At 42.6% G+C, this 24,206-nt stretch overlaps 1 protein-coding gene across 1 annotated transcript in view; it reads right to left on the bottom strand.

The window, feature by feature from the left end:
* The window catches only part of GAD2 (glutamate decarboxylase 2), a 91,999-nt gene that overhangs the window by 21,552 nt on the left and 46,241 nt on the right, over positions 1-24,206 (bottom strand). Inside the window, exons 9-12 of the mRNA XM_055274927.2 lie at positions 14,211-14,265; positions 12,628-12,744; positions 9,387-9,451; positions 1,998-2,076 (exon numbers count right to left, since the gene is read on the bottom strand). Of these exons, the coding sequence (XP_055130902.1) occupies positions 1,998-2,076; positions 9,387-9,451; positions 12,628-12,744; positions 14,211-14,265 (316 nt within the window). The remainder of the gene's footprint in view (positions 1-1,997; positions 2,077-9,386; positions 9,452-12,627; positions 12,745-14,210; positions 14,266-24,206) is intronic.

Genomic DNA, 24,206 nt, shown 5'->3' with positions numbered 1-24,206 from the left:
CTAAATAACAAAAATTTATTTTCTCCTTTGAAGTAATTGTAGCTGAGGTTTGCATGAGCTAGGGCAGATGATAATACATTGGACTGTATTTTTAACTGATGAAAAACCAGTCCAAAAGGATATTTTCCAATGCATTCATCTCATTTTGAGGAGAAGTTTCTGTCTTCAATCCTGTGTCCATATTTTTATTCCTGATGAGGACACAGAAGGCGTGCTGTGTAAATTTGAAGTTGACAACAGGAGGTATTAAGAACCACAGAAGTAATAACACTCTTTGACCCAGCACTCCCACTTTGAGGAGTCTACTTTGAGAAAATAATCAGGAATGTGATCAAAGGTATATGTTTAAGGATTTTATCAAGTCACTCTGTAAAACATTGGTTAATATTTTAACCATAGAGATATGGTTCATTCCGGGAAGCGGAGCTTGCAGTGAGCCGAGATCGCGCCACTGCACTCCAGCCTGAGTGACAGAGCAAGACTCCGTCTCAAAAAAAAAAAAAAAAAAAAACAAAAGAGAGATATGGTTCATTGAATTATGTGATAGAATAATATGAGGCCATTAAAAATCAGGTTTTGGAAGATCATGCTCACAATATAATGTAAAATATAAAGAAGAATCAATATGTATATATGAGGTACATGAGGTAGATGATAGCAATTTTAGTATAAATATATATTTATACATTTTAAATATATTTATTTCTAGAAAAAATTGTGGGAGAAAATATTAACAACTGTAATAATGGTTATCCCTAAGTTATACAAATTTGAAGTGACTCAATTTATTTATATTTTCTGTTCTGCCTCAACTTTCTAAAATAATGTATTAACCATATAATTAGGAAAAAAGCAAAATATTTTTAAGTAAATGAAGATAGATATTTGGCCTGGCGCAGTGGCTCATGCCTGTGATCCCAGCACTTTGAAAGGCTGAGGTGGGCGGATCACTTGAGGCCAGGAGCTCTTGACCAGCCTGGCCAACATGGTGAAACCCTGTCTCTACTAAAATCACAAAAATTGGCCAGGTGTGGTGGCGGGTGCCTGTAGTCCCAGCTATTTTCGAGGCTGAGGCATGAGAATCACTTGAACCCAGGAGGCAGAGATTGCAGTGAGCCAAGATCACACCATTGAACTCCAGCCTGGGTGACAGAATGAGACTGTCTCAAAAAAAAAAAAAAAAAGTAAATGAAGATCAACATTTAAAAATTCTTTTAATCTGGGGTTGCTTTATTAATGCTAAGAAGAGAAAATTGAATGGGGATCATCTGAAGCTCCTTATTTGGGTTTCACCAACAAAATAAATGCAGGAGTGAGGAACTACGGGTCCGGCCTGGAGTCATGGAAGGGAGATGCAGTGGCCTTGACCAACAGTACTCACCTACTGAGAACGGCCCTAGGCCTGGTCAACAGAACCATCTTGAATGAAAGTGCTCATTGATGCTGCTTCTCTTTTCTGGTTAATAAGGATGCAGCTTCCCTACACTTTGAACATGGCTTTAAATATTAAATAGATAGACTGTAATCATGAGATAGAACATGCACACATACATATACATGTTATGTACCTGGATCCTAACACTACCCTTAATCCTATATCATGTATATTTGTTATATAGGAAAAACGATCTCCTCTCAGATTCCAGAAAAAAAAAAGAAACCTGGAAATTTAAATTTTTGAGAGAGTGACATAGAGGGTCTCTGGATTGGGGGAATGCAGGAACAGCTGAGGAAAGGGGTATCATACTGAAAACATGGAGATTAGGTCAAAGTTTACGTTCTGAAAGTTGAGGTCCTCTTATCCTTTCTTCCCCATTAGGCACCACACCTTCACCCTGCAGACAGGAATCTAGAAAGGGCTCTCTGGGGAATGTGAGTAGCACCGTGGAGAAGACCCAGTGATCTTGACATTTCCAGAGAAAGTCAACCGCATTTTATGTGACAGTGACAGTCAAAGCCCATGGACAGACTGGGACACAGTGTCAGGAGAGACATACCTCTTCTCTAACCAGGAGAGCAGAGCACTGCAAAGGGACTCCCATCATCTTGTGTGGATTCCACGTCACAGAGTTGGCCCTAAAATAAACAAATCATTTAAGAGGGTGGCACTCCACCCTGACAGGCTCAGGGCACGCACAACCAAGCTTCAGTTTCTTGGTACTGTTTCTCAGACTCCAGATTGACACTAAATGTATTTATTTATTTTAATTTAAAAAATTAAATAGATTGAGGGGATACAAGTATAGATTTATTACATGCATATAGTGCGTAGTGGTGAAGTCTGGCCTTTTGGTGTACCCAGCACCCAAATAGTGACCACTGTACCCAACACGTAATTTTTCAACCCTCACCCCCATCCCATGCTCCCACGACACTGTATTTAGTAAACACAAGGTAGACTCTCAAACATGTGTGAAAGGAAAATATCTTGGACACCCAAAATCACTAAGCTAAAGGGAAAAGTCAAGCTGGGAATGGCTTATGGGAAACCTGCCTCCCATCCTATTCAGTTACCCCTCTGCTCACTGAGATAAATGCATAACTGATTGCCTCCTTTGGAAAGGCTAATCAGAAACTCAAAAGAATGCAACCATTTGTCTCTTATCTACCTATGACCTGGAAGCCCCCTTCCCACTTCGAGTTGTCCTGCCTTTCCAGACCAAACCAGTGTTCATCTTACATATGTTGATCAATGTCTTACATCTCTCTAAAATGCGTAGAACCAAACTGTGCTCTGACCACCTTGGGTACATGTTGTCAGGACCACCTGAGGCTGTGTCACGGGCGTGCGTCCTCAACCCTGGCCAAATAAACTTTCAAAATTAACTGAGACCTGTCTCAGTTTTTCGGAGTTCACACTGCAACTTTTCTTTGTTCACAGAAATAGCAGGTGAGGGCGTGGGTCTCCATGTGGTGTGCCCCAGCTCTAGTGGCAGCATGCACCCTGCCTCCACGGTGGTCTCAGAGCATAGCTTAGAGTGATTGGGATCATCCAGTCCAGGGTCTCTTCTTTGGCCAGTGATGGCCAGAGCACCTGGCCAGTGAGGGCAGCTGCCTCCTGTGCCTCTATGGTTCTTGCTATTGCAGTGGCCTGGAGCTCAAAGAGAGGGCTCATTCTACTGCTTAACTCGATTTTTCCTTTCTAATCAATTGATGTCCAAATTTCTCAGATGCGTCCTTTTGTAGTAGCTTCTGGCAAGGCCCCTGCTTCCATCTGTTTTCTAATCCAGAGTTATTTTCTTTCCAGACTGCAGGTGAGATGTGCTGTGGCTCCCACAGCAGGGGAGAGTTCCATCTTTTTTTGCCTCACACCTTGGGGAAATTTGATGCTCTCTTATCAGTAACAGTGGCTCACATAACAGCAATTCCCTGCTCAGGGATTTACATTATTTCAAAAGTCTGAGCTGTAGTCCTGGTTCAGATTCCTTTAATAATAATTATTATTATTTTAATCTGGATTCAGCAATTGTGTCGTAACTGACTCGGTCTCCATTTCGTCCTTCACTTGGCACCAGAATTATTTTCTATCTCTGTTTATGGCCCTCTCCTTCTCCAAAATCACTGACAGTTTCCTTTTGCCTCCAGCCCAAATTCCAAATACAGGGTATGGCTCCTGCAGCCCCTGGGGCGAGCCCCAGCTACGCCTTAGGTCTTGCGTCTCTTCGCTTTTCTTTATCCATTTCATCACGCCAGATTACCGTTTGTTCTCAGAGAAGTCTATTCTCATACTCCTGGGTCTCATCATGCTATTTCCTCTTCCTGGAACACCATCTCCCTTTGCTTCACTTTGTTAAATCTTGCTTATTTTTTAAGGCCCCAGATTCTTTCAGTATGATCTCTGTGGCTTTGTTTAACTTCTGTGACTTCTCTCCCTCACTTCCACTGTGCTCCTCTTTTGATTCTGGGAAAAGCAACTGCTCCCACTGTGAATGTCATGGCTCACTTCATGCATTTACTGGGTAAGGTGAGCCTCTGCGCCTGTCTCCGGAGAGACTGAGGGGTCCTGGCAGTGGAGTTTCATGAGTGGCATAAAGGAGGAAGGAAAGTATTACAGTAGAATAACCTGTGGCAGCTGCCTCCAGAGAGCCATGGATTGCTGCCCCGTCTGGCCGTACAATGGATGTGGGCTCACCCAGTTCCCACCTCTCGGGTGTGATAGCCTTGGGAAAAAATGAGAAGCTGGGAAAGACCCCATTCATTCATTTGATGAAGGGCAGTTATCAGCCAGACAGTCAGAGAGTGCTCACTGGCCTGGGGATCTTATCTGGGCCAACAAATAGTCTAGCTCAGCTTCTGGTCTTTCTCTGGCTCTGACACTGGTTGTCAGATACATTTATGACTGGAATTGAGGAACTAGAAGCAAAGGCAGTTCATGGTCAGATAACTACCCCTGGAGAGAAGACTAAAGGACTTAATGAGTAATAACAGCATTGAGGTATTGAAAAGTTCCCTCCAAAAAAATACCTCCTTGCTCTGTAGAATGACCCTGGAGTCAGGACCCTGGGCTGTAAAGCAGACGTAATAGTTAAGGGGGAAGCCCTCAGGAGCCAGATAGTATGGGTTTGTGTTCAGGTTTCATCACTTCCTAGCTGTGTGACTTTGAGCAAGTTACTTAACCTCTCTGTGCCTAGATTTCCTCATCTAGAAAAGAATAATAATAATAAATATTTAGGTGAGGTGCTTAGAACTGTGCTTACATGCAGTGAGCATTAAATAGAGTTGGCTTTTGCTATGGATTTCATCTCTATCATTTGTGAGCTTGGTGACACCGTGTATGTACGTACACATGGCCATTCTACACATTCCATCATGTTCTATGGCTAGATGTCTAACTCTGATAAACTCAGCTTTGTCATTAAGAATGCCTGATGGGAGAGGACAACAGCTGTCTTCCATGTCTGATTGTGGTGTTTCTCTCTACGCGGGGGCCTATTTTTCTCTTTAGAAGAGAAGCTGCCAAGGCCCACAACTACCCGTCACTGAATTCTCTGTCCCGCCTCTCTCTCAGAGGCATAAAGATGGCAAAAAGCCCTGCAGATTGATTCGATGACGTGGACTTGATTTCAGAAATGTTGGCGATTTATTAAAAAAAAAAAACAGCCTCAGGTTCATTTCAAAATGTTTTGCTGTGGGATTCGGTCATATGGCTTCTGCAGTTTGTGTAAGTTGGAGAGAACTGAATCCCGCAGGGCTGTTGTAAGACATCTCCCTGTGCTCTTATTTGTGCCTCAAATCCATAGGCCCCACTTGCCACTGCTCAACCTTCTAGATTGATTCTTTCTCCTCTATATTCTGTGTTCCTGGCACCAGTTTCCTTCCAGGCCTCCAGCCTCCAAACCTCACCGTTGTCCTTGGTTTCACTCTTTTCTTCCCTGTCTTGACACCGCCCCTTACAGTTCTCTCTCCCCGTCTCCTAGGTCCATCGACTTACTTCCTTCTCTGCTACTACAGCTTAGGTCACACTCAGCTTCTCTCCTGTTCTGCACCTGGACGTTCCTAAGAGCTTAATAGCTTCTAGTCTGTCCCTGGCTCCCATCTCCTCTCTAATGCAAAGTTAATGCCAGAACACAGGTGAGATCACATTTCACCTCTGCTCAAAGCCCACTACGGCTCCTGCAGCAAAGGTTTCCCATGGGTTTTGTCCCCCCGAGGAATCTAATGCTCTCCACGCATAATGGCAGCCACACAGCAGTGACTCCCAGCTCAGGGATCTACGTTTCGTGGAAAGAACCCCCGCAGATTCTGACCTGGCTCTGTGGGCGGGCCCTGGGCTGGCCAAGACTTCTGCACTTTCCACCCATGACCTGGCCACTGCTGTTAAACCATGGCAACCTCCAACCAAACTTGTTTGAACTTTCTCCAAGACATTGTGCACTTTCACACTCGTGTGTCTCTTCAGCCTGAATGCCCTTTTCCATTTCTGCCCAATGAAGTACCCTGTATGCTATAAGGCTCAGCTCCAATGTTGCCCTGCTTGGCGAAAGCTCCCTGTAATCAGAGAAGGAAACATTCCTTTCTCTGTGCTCTCCAATCAGCTCCCATGTCTGTCTCTCCAGCCTTTACTTCCTTGCCTTGAATTTTAATCCACTGTTCATTGACAATCTTCCCCACTAGATTCTAAACTCCTTGAAGATAGGCTTTATATCATACTCGTCTTTGTGCCCATGCAGTGCCTTGTGCTGTGGCTTGCTTGTGACAGAGGTTCAGCAATGATCTAACTAAATCCTGAACGCCTGGCTCTCAGGGCGGGAGTGAGAGCAACTGGTGATGCAGCAGAAACTGTACCAGCACCTTCAGCTGGGACTTAAAGCCTTGAGAGTGGAATACATCAGAGGATGATGACGGTAAGCAGCAGCCTGTGGGCAGGAGAGACTAAAGACGAGTCAGTATGATGCACAGAGGCCAGCGCGGTGGCTCACGCCTGTAATACCAGCATTTTGGGAGGCCAAGGCGAGCAGATCACTTGAGGTCAGGAGTTCAAGACCAGCCTGGCCAACATGGTGAAACCCCATCTCTACTAAAAATACAAACAAACAAACAAATTGGCCAGGCATGGTGGTGTGTACCTGTAACCCCATCTACTCAGGAGATTGAGGCAGGAGAATTGCTTGAACCCAGGAGGCAGAGGTTGCAGTGAGGCAAGATTGTGCTGCCACACTCCAGCCTGGGTGACAAAGTGAGACTCCATCTCAAAAATAAATAAATAAAAATAAAAATTAATAAAAATACAATGTACAGTCATGCTCTGGAGTCTCAGGGCTTGTGGCGTGCCCTCTCGGTGGCACCATCTCTAGACATTTTGACAGTGCTAGCAAGGAAGAGAGCTGTTTTCTGAGAATTTGGTTGGTTCTCAAAGGGGGTGCCAGACAGGGATCCAGGTGGTTGTGCCATTTTATTTATTTATTTATATTTTATTGTTTTAGAGATGGGGTCTCACTCTGTTGCCAGGCCGAAGTGCAGTGGTGCCATCATAGCTCACTGTAGCCTTGAATTCCTGGGCTCCAGTGATTATCCTGCCTCACTGAGTCTCCTGAATAGCTAGGACCACAGCCATGTATGCCACCATGCCTGGCTAATTTAAAAAAAAAATTCTTTTTGTAGAGATGGAGTCTCACTCTGTTATCCAGGTGGGTCTTGAACTGCTGGCCTCAATGATCCTTCCACCTCCGCCTCCCAAAGTCCTGGGATTACAAGCAGGAGCCACCGTGCCTGGCCCCCTTGTGCCATTTTGTGTGAGAATGGCATTCAGGATCCCCTGTGACTACTAAGGAGCCTCTGGATTTGGGGACAAGAATTGACTATGGATTTCCTCTACTTTTAGAGTGAGTTCTAAACTTTGGTTCGCGGAGCTTGGAAAAATGTCATTCCGTAAGTGAGATGCTTTTCTTTCCTAACTTGTGGCCATACACATTATGTGGTTTCCACTGGTCTTCCAACTGTATTCACTTAGAAAGTATGCCTTTTGCTAATAAGTCAGTGAGAGACAGGTATTCTCGGGTAAATGGGTGGCTAAAGGGGATTCTGCTCAGAGTGGAATACCAGCAGCTCCCTCATTTTTAGGACTTCATGTATGATTATTCCATTTGAAAAGTTTAGTTACAGTACAGTTTCAAGAATTGTGGCAATAAGAGGGAACTCTGTGTTCCCTGATGAACGTTCTAAGCTTTGCTCTCAAATAATAGTCTTTGGTACAGAATCGTGTGGGTGTTTATTTTTCTAAGGCTCAGGGTAGGTAATTTAGTGAGTTTTTAAGTGGAGGATGTGCCAGGACTTTCAGCACTTGCAGACGCAGGCGGCATCAAAGGTAAAGTAACAGACTTTTTGTGCCAGTCAGAAACTCACAGAAGAGAAAGTCCTGTATATAGGCCACCTCTCTTGAAAGCACATGAATTTAATTCTTATTCTGATCGTGCGAGCAGGCACCTTCCAAGTTGTTCCCTCTCTCTCTTTTATTGTCTCTCCCTGTTTACTTCGTTGCCTCCTTAAGCTTCTGCTTTCTTGCAGATCTTCATGATGGAAAGGGATTAGGCCTGGGAGAAGCCCCAAGGGTTCAAGAGCAGAGGCCTGGCAGTGGCTGACTGGGAGGGAGACACACCTGCCCTCATCCACCGGCGTCTAAATGGGGCCCTGCAATCAGAGCTTGGGTGGCTCCAGGTGCCTTAACCCCGCTGTGCCCAGGCCAGGCCCTGACCCCAGCCATCAGACTCAGGGACAGTGACCCTTCCGACATGGGCCTTAGCTGGTGTATCCCAACTCTTTTTTGCCTTCTTTCCATTAATTCGGCGGGATGCTGTTAGCTACAGCCCAGTAACCATACCCCTCTCTTTCCACACTCACAGGTTCTCTGTGCATTTTGGGCCTGGGTGTCACATCGCACCCTCTGCACAGCCACTCTGGCCTGGGCCTCCCGCATGCCCAGGGCTCACAAGTGCCTCTGTGCTCCATCAATGTCTCTCCTTGTCCTGGAACAGAAACTGTGCCAAGATGTCTAGTGGCAGGGCCAGTGTGGGGCTTTCACTGGGCAGCATCTGGCGACTTGGCAGGGGATGGTGGGCATTTGGCAGCCTCTGATGAATTCAGGCTTTCTTGGTCACTTGGAGTGCCAGAGCTCACCACTGTGTCTGACCTGCCATGTTGTGATAAGAGAACTGGGCTCCCCTTGCATGTGGTTCAGAACCAGAGCCTATATTTTGCATTCTGTTTTTCTCTTTTCTTTGGACCTGAATGTGCTTTATGCTAATCAGATATCACTGCCTTTGTGTTTTTCAGCTTTTCTCAACAGTCTTCTGCGTAGGCTCTAAATAAAAGGTGCTTTGCAGCATCAGTCGGAGCCGTGTCAGAGAAAGGTTATTACGGGAATGAAACCATGAGATGAGGCTATTGCTAGTATGTTCCACTTTAAGTGAACTGGCCATCTTAGACCCCAAACCCAAACTTTCAACATTGATAAGTTACAAAGTGCTTATTTGCTTTGCAAAATTCGTTTTTTTTTAAGCAGTGGATATTATCCATTTTTGAAACATGAAAGCTATAAATCTTCTCCCTAGAAAAACGTGGGCTGCCTAGGTTTTAAACAATTTTTGTGGTTGGTTCACAGATCCCAGGAACAGACCCTAGATAGGAATCTCTATGTCTGAAAGACATTCTACCTGGGTCGCTTGATGTGTATTCTGATTTTTCTGTTGTTTACACACAATATTTACATATTTGATTTTTCTGTTGTTTACCTGTATTCATGAGTGTAATACCACATAAGGCAAGGAACGCAAGCACTGAATAGAGTGAGCTCACTCAGTATTCCAAGAGTTCCTGGAAATTGACTGTAATTTGTGTTTCACAGTTAGCTTTTAACACTTTATGTTGTTAATAAGAAAAATGCAACATACCTCTCCACGCCACTCAGTTTCCACTTGTGTTTTCGGGACATCAGTAATCCCCCACCCCAAGCTGCCTGAAAAAAGATCATACAAGGAAAATGGTAGCAGTTTGTCATTCCTAGATTTCCATAGTCTGGTGTCTCTAACGAGAGTCTCCTAGGGTGAAAATGATCTTGACCCCAGGCCACTTAGGAAGTTGACCACCTTCTTCTGGCACTAACCTTCAGTTTACATTGAAGGGTCATTCTAAGGTCTCAGATTCCATCCCACATTTATATGGGTGTAAGGAGCCACCATGGAGGCATAGCTCCTGGTCTGCAGGAGAGGGAGAAAGACCCTCTCCCAAACCTATCACCAGCACTGTTAGTCCTCGTGAAGTCACGTTCTCAGAATAAGAAACCCTGTGGTCCCCACAGTGTAAGGCAGAGAAGATGGGCAGGAGGGCCATTAAACAGCTTCCAAGTTGCAGGGAAAACTCTTTTGACAAGTCTAAATGATTCCAGAAATAAGAAGTGGCTTCATAACTCTATTTCACTGATGTGTGATTTTGGATAATTTCTGTGTCCAAAATTCACAAGCAGGAAAGATTCATACCAGCTAATTAGCTGAGCAGTTAGAACACGTCTTAACAATTTGTACTTGATCAAGGTTGAAGATTTGAATTGGTGTAGTAATCTCCTTTAAAAACAGAATGCCAAGATGGAGATTCATTTGGATATATTAACTTTCTTTCCTCTGTGTGTACAAATAATTCTAGGATAATTTTAAACAGATTATAAAATTATTTTATGATATAATCGCTTCCCCCCACCTTTTGTTGTAAGTTCAGTCCTTTTTTTGTTTTGTTTTTTTTTGAGACAGAGTTTCGCTCTTTTTGCCCAGGCTGGAGTGCAATGGTGCGATCTTGGCTCACTGCAACCCTTGCCTCCTGGGTTCAAGCGATTCTCCTGCCTCAGCCTCCCAAGTAGCTGGGATTACAGGCACCCACCACCACGCCTGGCTAATTTTTGCATTTTTAGTAGAGATGAGGTTTCACCATGCTGGCCAGGCTGGTCTCAAGCTTCTGACTTCAGGTGATCCACCTGCCTCGGCCTCCCAAAGTGCTGGGATTATAGGCGTGAGACACTGCGCCTGGCCCAGTTCTTTTGCACTTTGAAAAATAATCTGATTTTGCAAACGTGTTCTATTTTAAGGTTCTTTCTACTTTATAGAATGTATGAATGTTGAAGCTAGTAAGAGTAAGTGGTAAACTTGGTATGTTTCAAAGAAAAGGTAATAAAACTGGTTAAAAGATTCCCTAGTTCTAATTTAAGTAGGAGGCCCAGAGAATGACCCATAGCTTCTGCTGGCTCAGGACACACAGACGTTCTCATTTTTGAAGTTGCCAGGTAATCCTCTTCCTGAATCAGCCAGCAAGGTCTACCAGGGTTTCCAGTCCTGAGGCCCAGGTCACTAATGACACTGGATGGTTCAGTCTTTTCTCAGTGTCCTCATGTGTAAAATGAAAGGGGCTCTGGTAGCCTAATGAACGACTCACACTGTGAATCGGGGAGGATAAAGAACATTGGTGATTGCTCTGCAGGAATACTCTGGAATAATGGAAATGCACCCAGCTAAGCCTGTGGAAATTTTCTGCTCCTAAAGCAAAGAGCATTAATGAGGCCAGGCGCGGTGGCTCATGCCTGTAATCCCAGCACTTTGGGAGGCCAAGGCAGGTGGATCACCTGAGGTCAGGAGTTCGAGAGCAGCCTGGCCAATATGGAGAAACCCTGTCTCTACTAAAAATGCAAAAATTAGCTGGGCATGGGTGCGCACGCCTGTAATCCCAGCTACTCAGGAAGCTGAAGCAGGAGAATTGCTTGAACTCTGGAGGCGGAGGTTGCAGTGAGCTGAGATCACGCCACTGCACTCCAGCCTGGGCAACAGAGCAAGACTGTCTCAAAAAGAAAAAAAGAAAAGCATTAATTTGGTCTGAATAATTATTATAAAGCCAAAATGATCTAAGCTAGGGCTAGATCATTGTTATAGCCCTGGCTTAGACCCAGTGCTGGCCCATGACAACATAAGGATCTTGCACTCGAATGAACATCAACTTATGCGTTCCTTCACTGAGAAAGCCTTGCAATGAAAAAATTATCAGCTGAGCCAAGCATTGCGCTTAGTTTGTGATGAGCGATGGTTTGTGATTGATGATGGTTTGGCACAAATTCTTTAACTCATACGGATCACTAACAGTCTGCAGGTGGTAGCTAATCTTCAAACCACACTTTGAGTAGTACTAATCTAAACTTAAATCCCTTCAGTCCTTCTAAAACTTAACACATTTTTTTCCACTGGAAAATGTTCTGGGGGAAACACCTTCATTATTTTTTAGTGTGACAAGGCCTGAAGTCAAAATGTTTCAAATATAATCTATCTTCTTAGCTGACCAAACTAAGAAATTGGAACTTTGGTGGTCCTTATTTCCCAGGAAGTTGTCAAGCCTATTTTCCTCTCTAAATACAGGAATATCTAACTTGAGCTTCAGTTTTTTTTGTTGTTGTTGTTGTTCTCTAGGTTTCCTACATAACTGCAACTCCTTTTTACTTTTTTTTTTTTTTTGAGACGGAGTCTTGCTCTGTCGCCCAGGCTGGAGTGCAGTGGCGCTATCTCGGCTCACTGCAAGCTCCGCCTCCCGGGTTCACGCCATTCTCCTGCCTCAGCCTCTCCGAGTAGCTGGGACTACAGGCGCCCGCCACCACGCCTGGCTTAATTTTTTTTTTTGTATTTTTAGTAGAGACGGGGTTTCACCGTGGTCTCGATCTCCTGACCTCGTGATCTGCCCGCCTCGGCCTCCCAAAGTGCTGGGATTACAGGCATGAGCCACCGTGCCCGGCCTCCTTTTTACTCTTTTGACCATTCTGGTAAGCAAGGAAGAGCGGGACTGTGTGCATAGATTGTATTCCTCCATGGATGCAATGGCTCGATGAATTGAGAACAAAGTGGTCAGCTTGGGTACTGATCATAGAAATACAAATATTACCACGTTGGGGACATTAAGGTATAATCAGCCTTGGGATGCTTCTGGTGCATGGTGTGTACTGTGTGAGTTGTGTGCTAATTTGCTTCAGCCATCTTTAAAAGCTTTAATATTACCACTCTGAAAATAAGCTGATCAAGTTAAAAAAAAGAGAAAACAAATTTCCTTCGCGTGTCCCAGGTGAAAAACGTGCAAGGACATTTTAGTGGCCAGTCCCTAAGGGATACTTACATCCACATGCATCCAGATCTTATACTTTTTGCAAATGTCAGCGACAGCTAAGAGGGGGTCAAATGCTCCATACACGGTGGTTCCAGCTGTGGCACTCACGAGGAAAGGAACAAATCCCTATGTGAACGAGAAAGCCCCAAATCATGGAAAACAGAGTCAAGGGTTCTTTTAAAAAGCTGATTCGAAGCAACAGAAATTCTCTCCCTAACAGACACAGCTGAATTTGGGGAAGCAGCAGCAGAGTTACTGATACCCTGCAGTCTGGGACAAATTGATGTTCACTCTCTGGAATCTGAGTTCTCTAGGCTATGCTGTTGGACCTGACTGTGTCTTATAAGAACAGACACTCCAATTCTCAGAAGAGGCTGTAGTGAACCCAGAGGCTGTCAGGGACATCCCCGAGACATATATATATTCCCGGTAGACTTTCTGGCCCTTTTAACCCCCTTTGCTCACTTTCAAGTGTTCCTGATTCACAACGAGGCCTCTGAACTTCATAAATTCCCTAGAGTGAGTAGGCAGGAGAATGAAGAGAAGTAGCTCTGACCAGCCCATTATTCCTATTGGGAAAATGCCCAGATAATTTATTTCACATTTCAGCACGGAGTGGCTGAAATAATACGCCATGACTTTTATCTGTCTAATTAGTCCTCGGTCTCTCTGGCCGTGGCTAAATGAAAACTGATTGAAGTAACAGGCTGGAAGAAGGCAGGAGAATGCCACAAACAGGATCACCATAGTCCCTCATTCCATAAGGACTCTGTCCTGTCTATAGAACGTGACGTTATGGTGTCAGTCCTTAGGTGGCAGCAAAGGTTTAATCTTGTAGTTGATGTTACTAGAAGTAGTTCTAGTACTTGCACAAGAACGAGGGAAACCTTCTCCTGCTGCCTGCCACTTAGTAAAACAAAACCAGACGAAAAAGGGCGTATGGACGTAAGTAATTATTTCTGAGTTCCTAATGATAAAATGCATGTGTATGTTATTAAATCAGAAACTGTAGGTTATATCTACCAAATGGTAAACAGAGAATTCTAGAAACAAATTCTCTGATTTGTGAGCCATCCCAGTTTGTAAATGACTTTCTAGAGCTTTGGGAATCTCGGGCAGGCATTCAGAACTTGTTACTTCTGAAAAGAGTTCTAAATTGCTTCCTGCAAAATAAGACGTCTGGAGAGCCAATGCTAACAGCATGCACCTACACGGGAAAAACTGGCCCCTTCTGAAGAACCGCACCAGGGTCCCTCACATACTGCATTAGCATTCTATTTCCCTGCCTCTGAAAATACTCTTTCAAATGTGTGGGTGTTTCATGCCAACCCTCAGTACCTAGGAAGACAAATGCTTTGGAAACTCTCACTGTATCTCTGTACATAATATTTATTCAGCAATTTAAACTTTTCTAAAGCACAGCCTATAACCCAGAGAAATAAATAGTGACTGGATGCAGAATTCTATATTCTCATTAAACGTGGGAGATTGAGGCTTGGATCCTCTTTTTAAAATAAAACCAAAACACACTTTGTTCTCCGCTGGATGGAAATAGAAATATGGGCTGGATAAAGCTCCCGGCAGAAACTTACTTTCTGTTTGGCTTCAAGAACCCTTCTTTCAAGATCAGATGGGATCATTTTCCCTCTGGAAGGAAAAAGAAATACAGATTTGCTTTGAATAATTTGCTTCATCGTCTTTACAACGTTAAGTGGCTGCAGGAGGGTAAAGTCCAACCCCAAACTGTTGATAACAATACTCGGTGAAAACAACTCCTTGACTGCTTCCAGGAAGGATGCGTTTACTTGCCTGGATGAGGCATGACTATCATTTCTGTCACGTTTTGCAGACTCCTGACTGTATAGTGTTGTTCTCCGTAGAACGATTACCATGACCCTCTGCTGTGCACAGAACCTTCTTATTAAGTCATCCTCTTAATTCAGTTAAAACAAGCCTGATTTGGAGCAAAACGTTCGGCAATGAAAGGAGAGATCAGAAAAACCTTTTTATTCCAAACCTTTGAATAAACCGACCCGCAATTTCACACACCAATGAAACAGCAGGAAGAGAAAATCCATTCTGAAACATCTGGATGAAGATACTAAGTGAAAAAGCTACCGAATGACATTCCAAGTGCTAAAAGCGTAAAGAAGGCCAAAAATTCATGGGCTCAAGTTTCAAACATCCTTTCAACCCTAAAAATGCTTCTTTCCTAAAATAAAAACACAGATACTGCTTTGCTTACTATTATAGTAATCATGGTACGGGAGACAGAGAAACATTCTTTTTTTTTTTTTTTTGAGACAGACACTGGCTCTGTCGCCCAGGCTGGAGTGCAGTGGCACAATCTCGGCTCACTGCAAGCTCCGCCTCATGGGTTCACGCCATTCTCCTGCCTCAGCCTCCCGAGTAGCTGGGACTACAGGCACCCGCCACCACGCCCGGCTAATTTTTTGTATTTTTTAGTAGAGACGGGGTTTCACCGTGTTAGCCAGGATGGTCTCGATCTCCTGACCTCGTGATCTGCCTGCCTCGGCCTCTCAAAGTGCTGGGATTACAGGCGTGAGCCACCGCGCCCGACCCAGAGAAACATTCTTTAAGTCAAAATAGCTCTCTGGAGGTTGCTAACATGGCCAACTTTGCATCAGGGTCATTGATCTAAGTTTTTAAAAGACGTTTTGGAAAACTAACTGATGGTAGAGGTGATTATCACAATCAATGGTTGTGGGATACTATTGGCATATAGTGAGCAGTGAGTGGGGTTTTGGGTATTTGTCACTGACTCCATAGTACCTTTGTGGCTCTCCCTGTGAGTCTAGACACACGGCAAGCATTGGACTTCATTACAGCTTCTAGTGCTGTCTTGCTTAGGCTTTTACATATTGAAATAAGTTAATTTATTACAGATTACTCCTTTTTTTTTTTTTGGAGACAGAGTCTTGCTCTGTCGCCCAGGCTGGAGTGCAGTGGTGCGATCTCGGCTCACTGCAAGCTCTGCCTCCCGGGTTCACGCCATTCTCCTGCCTCAGCCTCCGGAGTAGCTGGGACTACAGGCGCCCGCCACCGCGCCCGGCTAATTTTTTTTTGTATTTTTAGTAGAGACGGGGTTTCACCGTGGTCTCGATCTCCTGACCTCGTGATCCACCCGCCTCGGCCTCCCAAAGTGCTGGGATTACAGGCGTGAGCCACCGCGCCTGGCCCAATTTATTACAAATTACTTCTATCACATTTCTTCATTAAAAAAATAATGTGAGCATTATATAGTGAGAAGTTACATTTTTGACCCTTTTTTTTTCAGGCCAATAAAGGAGGTATGACAAAGTAATTGGAATATACAAAGCAGACATGAAACCTCAAAGCACTGGGAATCACTGATTCAGGTGAAGCTGTTTCCCAAAGAAAGACAATTACCTGGGCAATGGTAATGGACAAGTTACCAGTGATTAGTTTGTCAGGCTGGAATGGAAAAAAGGGCATTACAGGTACATCTGATGCAGAGACTATAGACTTAGATTAGAGCAGCCTACCTTTGGGGAACTTCTGTGAGACTGAGGGGAGGGAGGGAGGGTGGTGCGGTTGAGGAAAGGACATAGCTTCTCACTCCTTATAATTCTTCCTACACTTCATAGCTTTGCCTGGGGGCATCCCTTAAAGCAGTGATTTTCAACCTGATCAGATCAGGCTGTGCTAAAGCACCTTGCTCCAGCCCTGATATAAATAAAAAGTTCAAATTTCTGAGAAAGTGTGGGTATTATCTTTATCTTTTAAATAAAGTTAAAGCACACTAAAAATTGCCATAGTATTTTTGCAGGTAAACAAGAAAATTGAGAGTGAGAACCCCTAGAAATTTTTTTTTTTTTTTTTGCAAATCTTGAATTTTACCCAAGTTTACCACAAGCTAAACACCTTTGCCTGGGAGAATTTTGGGTAGACTAGCTTGACGATCATTATTTGCTCATCAAATCATATCATATTTAACTTTTTTAAAGTATAAGGCAGTAAGATGGCACTGAGGAGTCAGAGATGAGGGTGCATTCAAACTGGAAGGGGCTCCAAGACATGCCTGATTCTAGTCGAACCTTCTCATTTTTCAAATAAGGCAACAGCCTGAGAGGAGAAGTGACTGCCCAAGATCAAATACTGGTAAAAGTCCAGGAAGTAACTAGAAATATAATCTAAGCTTCCAGAACAAACTCAAAGGTGCCAAACATACAGGAAACCTGTTTGGAAAGGTTTGATTATTTTAAGATAAGATAAATCTTTTAAGATCACATCTGACTTTCATGAACCAGAGGTGTCATCCAAACCTGCCGGGAAAACAGTAATGAACATACAGTCTGTTTCTTTCCTGTATCAGCGAACTTTGGGCAGGAGGAGGGAGTAGGCTTGTCAAACCATCAACTCCAAGTGTTCACCTCTGGCAGATTGGAAAGAAATGGGGGCGGCTCTAGTTTTTCCTGGGCACTCTGCCTTTCAAACCTGTATTTGTTTTGTCCACTTAGGACCCAGAGCCTGACATATGGCAGGTGGTAGATACACATTTGTTGGAGGAATATGGCTAGAAGGGAAAGTTTAACCCAAGGCTATTAATATGTTTAACTTAATGTCTGACCAGATAGTGAATATGGAGGCCTTGGGGGAGGAAACTTACCATCTTTTTCTCTATCTTAGAATTGGCCGGATTACCTTAGAACGCTGGTTCTTAAAATTTAGTGAGCATAATCATCCAAGTCCCGGTTTAAAATACATGGCCCCATTCTTAGGGATTTTGATTCAGTAGGTCAGCGTAGGGCCCAGGAATTAATTCATCCCACAAATATTTATTGAGCACCTGCTATATGCCAAGCAGTCTTGTAGGAACTGGGGTAGCAGGGTAAACAAGACAGCTTCTACTCTCCAGGGCTTCCATGCTATCAAGGGAGACAGATAATAAACTGATAAATAGACAAATATGCACAAGAATTTGCATGTTCATCAGTCACCCAGGTGATTCTGATGCAGGTAGACCTGGGTTCATATGTTAAGAAAAGCTGCTTGGGACATTTTAGCCTGGGAGGTATTTAAATAACTGTGTAACACACTAAGTACTTTTCATATGTGCCATGGTTTGGAGCCTTCATGGCTACAGGGCAGTGAGCAGAAGGAGCTCCAGATGTAGCCTTGGCCATCCCCTGCTTGCCCATATGTTGTGGGGACACAGACGATTGGGTGACAACCAGCAGATTGTCCTCTGCAGATCAGAAGCTGTTGGAGGCCGGGCACGGTGGCTCACGCTTGTAATCCCAGCACTTTGGGAGGCCGAGGCGGGCGGATCACGAGGTCAGGAGATAGAGACCACAGTGAAACCCCGTCTCTACTAAAAATACAAAAAATTAGCCGGGCGTGGTGGTGGGCGCCTGTAGTCCCAGCTACTCAGAGAGGCTGAGGCAGGAGAATGGCGTGAACCTGGGAGGCGGAGCTTGCAGTGAGCCGAGACTGCGCCACTGCACTCCAGCCTGGGCGACAGAGCGAGACTCCGTCTCAAAAAAAAAAAAAAAGAAGCTGTTGGATCAGTCCTGGCCTTTCTGCACAAGCATCACCTGGTGCCTGGGAGGCTTTGGATGGAGACTGTTCCATACTCTTTGTGTGGTCTAAAAGTATGTCTATAACGTAAGCATGTATCTTTAATAATTACACATCCAGCCTTTAAGCTTACCATTAAGTAGCCACTGATGCTTTATAACACTGCTCTCAGTTAGTTGTTAGTGTTTAGGAAGGGACTGCTACTAAAGTCAGGGCCATTGAAACAGACTGCTGCTTTGGACAAAGTGTTTTGCATTGAGATGCTTGGGTAGCAGTAGCCTTTAAGAAGTCATATGATGCTGGCCAGATGTGGTGGCTCGCGCCTGTAATCCCAGTAATTTGGGAGGCTGAGGCGGGCGGATCACGAGGTCAAGATATTGAGACCATCCTGGCCAACATGGTGAACCCTCGTCTCTACTAAAGATACAAAAATTAGCTGGGCATGGTGGTGCACGCCTATAGTCCCAGCTACTTGGGGTGGCTGAGGCAGAAGAATTGCTTGAACCCGGGAGGCGGAGGTTGCAGTGAGCCGAGACTGTGCCACTGCACTCCAGCCTGGTGACAGAGTGAGACTCTGTCTAAAAAAAAAAAAAAAAGTCATACGATGCTACAGGGTCAGATAACTCCCTTAAGTTGACTGGAAAAAATCCCAGGAAGAACATCAGGTAGAACCACCAGCAGGAAAGATCTTCTCTTTGTGGGAAGAAGCAAAAAGACACAGAATGTACCTTGGACCATGGTCCCAGATTCATGCCTAATTCCCCATAGCTCCAAAGGAAAGAACTGATTATCTTACCAAAGAAATCAGGTTACTGGAAAGTCTGTATTTCTAGGCAGGCTTCCAGATGGTCACATATGGGGTGCTTGAGTCACTAGTTGACCCCGTTCATTGGCCCTGCTGAAACTAGAGATACTACCAGCCTTTCCTAAGTGAGTAGGGCTTAGCTCTATTCCTAAAAACATGAGTACAAAGAAGAAAGTATGCATACATCCTTCCTGTTAGAAATTGACTAAGGTTATATAATAGCAACACTATCAGCAGCAATGATAAATGACCAGTTTTAGAAGCAGTAACTGTTCGATCCCTGCTCCTCCTCCCGACCCTACAAGAGAGTTATTTTGCACTTACAGTGCAGATTAGGAAACTGAGGTTCAGAGAGGCAGCTGACTATGGTTAAAAGCTTGAAATCTGGGCCGGGCGCGGTGGCTCACGCCTGTAATCCCAGCACTTTGGGAGGCCAAGGCTGGCAGATCACGAGGTCAGGAGATCAAGACCATCCTGGCTAACACGGTGAAACCCCGTCTCTACTAAAAAATACAAAAAATCAGCTGGGCGTGGTGGCGGGCGCCTGTAGTCCCAGCTACTCTGGAGGCTGAGGCAGGAGAATGGTGTGAACCCAGGAGGTGGAGCTTGCAGTGAGCTGAGATCACGCCACTGCACTCCAGCCTGGGCAACAGAGCAAGACTCTGTCTCAAAAAAAAAAAAAAAAGCTTGAAATCTGGAGATGGAATAGTGGGCTCCTGCCACAGATCACATATGCTAACTGTGTGTACTTGAAGTTTAAGTTCTTCTTTTTACTCATTTATAAAATGATAATAGTATTTGTCTCAGAAGATTTGTATGAGGGTTAAATAAGATAGTAAGCATAGGCCAGGCGCGGTGGCTCACGCTTGTAATCCCAGCACTTTGGGAGGCTGAGGCGGGCAGATCACGAGGTCAGGAGATCGAGACCATTCTGGCTAACACGGTGAAACCCTGTCTCTACTAAAAATAGAAAAAATTAGCCGGGCGTGGTGGTGGGCGCCTGTAGTCCCAGCTACTTGGAGGCTGAGGCAGGAGAATGGCGTGAACCTGGGAAGCGGAGCTTGCAGTGAGCCGAGATAGTGCCACTGCAGTCCAGCCTGGGCGAAAGAGCAAGACTCTGTCTCAAAAAAAAAAAAAAGATAGTACGCATAAACAATATTAAGCAAACTCTGCCTAACATTTGGTAACCACTCAATGTGTGTTTGACAGTCTAACGTTGTTACATTGTTATTAGCAGTAGTATTGTTTTTGTTGTTACTAGAATTACGTGACTTGCAGAATGTCACACAGCTAGCAGGAGGCAGATTTCAAATCTAGAGCTGTCTGATAACAAAACCTAGATTCTTGGCACTGTACAACTACCCCGACTTAACAAAAAACTTTTCAGATTGACTTCTAGGATTGTAATGACATATGCAAAATGTCCATGTGGTTTTCTGGAAGCCCCCTGGATTGAGTAGTCCAGTGACCCCAATTACTGCTATCAGCACTGGCTAGTAAATAATAAAAGCATGTAACCTCGTCCTAAAACATATTTGAGGATGTTGCTCTACCTAGTGTAGCATCCAAACGCAATAGCAGTAACAAAAACCTGCTAGTTGTTTGTTTACATTTGCTTTTTAACTAGTCAGTGCTAGGCAAAACTATCCTATCAAGATAGCAAGGAGAGTTAATGGATGCAGGTGAATTTTCAAATTGCACAGACTGTGTAGTGACTAGAGAAATTGCATAGACTGACTTGGGGAAAAAATTGTTGAAGATGAATTGCAGAGGAGCAGTAAAAATTACCAGAGATTTCTCCCGGGAAAAGAGCTCCCCGTGTCTTTATATAGCTGATACTAACATGGGTAGCTTGTCTTAGGAAAGGCCCCTAAGATAAATAAACTAACAAAAGTCAAAACTGACCATTTAAGAAGTACTTGTATTACAAAACCAAGCCCTTTGTAAGGAATTTTACCATAATTATAAATAGTGAACTTTCTATTCGCTATAAATAGTGAATCCAAATACATAGTTGGATTTGGAAAGAGAACTTTAACTATAATGATAAATGATACTTTTCTCTTTTAGGATTTGTTTTCCAATGTGCACAATTGAATCACTTAGCATTATTGTCAGGTTATAAGAGAAGGATATTTTGGGTGATTTTTTGTGTATAATTCTAGTAACATTTATTCTTTCCATTGACTTTCTCCAAAAGCATTTACTTAGCACACATACTATGACTATACAATGCAAGTGATATGCAACTGAGACTCCAATCATGATATGGTAAAGAGATATTTTCTTTTGTATATGAAACCTCCTTACTGCTGCCCTTGAAGGGCAGTATTAGAACTGACAGGGAGGTATATGGTGAGGGAAACTGTACAGGCAAGAAGGTGTGCTAACCATCTCACATCACTCCTCCGTCTCCCCAAACTACCGTCCCTCTTCCCTAAATGTATCTGTAGAGAGGAAAAAAAAGGATTATGATAAAAGGTTCAAGTTACCATGTAAGAAAACATGCTTGGCTACTCTAAATAAATAACTTTGGAGTCCAAGAGGAAATTAGGATGGCAATTGCAGAACATTGAAAATTAATGACATGAAAATAAAACTTACAAAAACATGAGAAGCATCCTAAATCATTCTCAGAGGAAAATGTATAGCTCTGAGTGCTTCTGAAATTAAATAACAGAGAATAAAAAGAACTAAATTACTTAATCCAAAAAGCTAGGGAAACAACAACAGTGTAGGAAGAAACAAGGAATTTTTTTTTAGTGAATTAGAAAACTTAATAAAAAGTAAACTTAATAAATTCAAAAGATGGGACATTGAAAATATCAATAGATACACAAATATCTGATTAGTCCAATAAATAAAAGAGAGAAAACATAACATTTGAAATGAAAAAGATGTTATAAATAAAGACATTTTAATATTTTAAAGCAGTCTATGTAAAGCTTTATAAAACTCTTAAAGTTTTTGAGAAAATAAATAATTTTTCCCTGGGAAAGGTAAATTATAAGAATTGATTCAATAATATATGGAAAACTTGAAAAAAAACTAATAACCAAGAAGTAAGTGGGAGAAAAGCTGCCAAAAATCTGCCCCCACCTTAAAATGCCAGGCCCGGATAGTAAATTTTAACAAGTTTACTAATAACATATAATACTCTTTAAACTCTTATAGAGAAGACAGTGGAAAGCTGCAGAATGAATTTTCTGAAGCTAGATAATTCTGAAAGCAAAACATGTCAGAGATAGCCTAGAGAAACCTATAGATACATCTTACAAATATAGCTATAATAATCCTAAATATAATATTAGAAATTATAATCCTGAAGGAAATTCAAGATTAGCATTGCATCAAGTAGGATTTGTTGCAAGAATGCAAAGGTATGTAGTACTAGGAAATCCTTTTAGCACAACTCATCTTATCAATAGATCAAAGTTAGAAAATCATCTCAGTGTCATCTCAATTGATATCTAAAAGGCATTTTATGAAAGTCAACATCCATTCCAGAAGAGAAGGAAGTGGATGAGGAGAAGGAAAAAGAGAAGAGGGTGGGAAGAGAAGAGAAGAAACAAAAGAATTCTTGGTAAATTAAGAAGACACTTTCTTAACACAATAAAAAACATCTACTTCAGACCAAGAGTCAACATCATATCTAAATGCAAAAGCCTAAATACATTTCCATTAAATTTGGGACAAGAACATTCTTCCTAAAGAGATAGAAAATTCTAACTGACCAATAATGAATATGGGAATTGAATCAGAAAACAAAAATCTCCATCAAAGAAATGCCCAGGACCTAATAGCTTCACCTGGATAGTTCTATCACACATTTAATGAAAGATCAATAATAATCCTTCCCAACTTCTTCCATGTAGTTGAAAATGAAGAAATACTTCCAAACTCATTTTATAAGGCCAACCTTATCCTGATACCAAAGCTAGTCAAGGACACACAAGAAAAGAAAATTACAGACCAATATCCCTGATGAACATAGATGCAAAAATCCTCAAAAAATACTAGCCAACTGAATTCAACAGCCCTTTAAAAAGATCATACACCATGATGAAGCAGGATTATCCCTGGGATGCAAGGATGGTTCAACATATGCAAACCAATAAATGTGATACACTACATTAACAGAATGCAGGATAAAAACCATATTACCATCTCAATAGATACAGAAAAAGCACTTGAAAATTTCAATGTCTTTTCATGGCTAACAACTCTCAGCAAATTAGATATAGAAGAAGTGTACATCAACACAATAAAGGCCACATATGACAAGCCCACAGCTAAATTATACCCAACGATGAAAGTTGAAAGCATTTCCTTCAAGATCAGGAGCAAGATGAGGATGCTGAGTCTTGCCACTTCTACCCAAGTTAGTATTGGAAGTCCTAGCCAGAGCAATTGGGCAAAAAAAAAAAAAAAAAAAAGAAAAGGGAAATAAAAGGCATCCAAATAAGAAAAGAATAAGTTAAATTGTTTCTAGATGATGTGATCTTATACAGAGAAAACCTAAAAGCTTCACCAGAAAGCTGTCAGAACTATAAATGAATTCAGTAAAATTGCAAGATATGAAAATTAACACATAAAAGTCAGTTGTGCTACCATACACTAGAAAAAAAACTATCCAGAAAAGAAATCAAGAAAAGAATTCTATTTACACGGCATCAAAAAGAAAAAAATATTTAGAAATAAATTTAACCAAAAAGGTGAGAGATCTACAGTTAGACTATAAAACACTGATGAAATAAATTGAAGAAACATACAAATAAATGAAAGATATCCTGTGTTCATGAAATGGAAGAGTCAATATTGTCAAAATGTCCATACTGCCCAAAGCCATCTACAGATTTAATTGAAATACCTGTCAAAATTTCAATGGCATTTTTCACAGAAATAGAAAAAACAATCTCAAAAATTCATACGGAAACACAAACAACCATGAATAGCTAAAGTAATCTTGAGCAAGGAGAACAAAGCTGGAGACATAATGCTTCCTGATCTCAAATTATATTACAAAGCTATGTAATAAAACCAGTATGCACTGGAATAAAAACAGATACATAGACCAATGGAACAAAGAGAAAACCCAGAAATAAACCTAGGCACAAGTGGTCAACTAATCATCAGCAAAGGTGCCATATATACACGATGGGGAAAGGACAATCTTTTTGATAAACAGTGCCAGGAGAATTGGATATCCACATGCAAAAAA

This window comes from Symphalangus syndactylus, chromosome 4, assembly GCF_028878055.3.
Source record: "Symphalangus syndactylus isolate Jambi chromosome 4, NHGRI_mSymSyn1-v2.1_pri, whole genome shotgun sequence".
Lineage (NCBI taxonomy): Eukaryota > Metazoa > Chordata > Mammalia > Primates > Hylobatidae > Symphalangus > Symphalangus syndactylus.
This window is presented reverse-complemented; position numbering and strand designations above follow the sequence as displayed.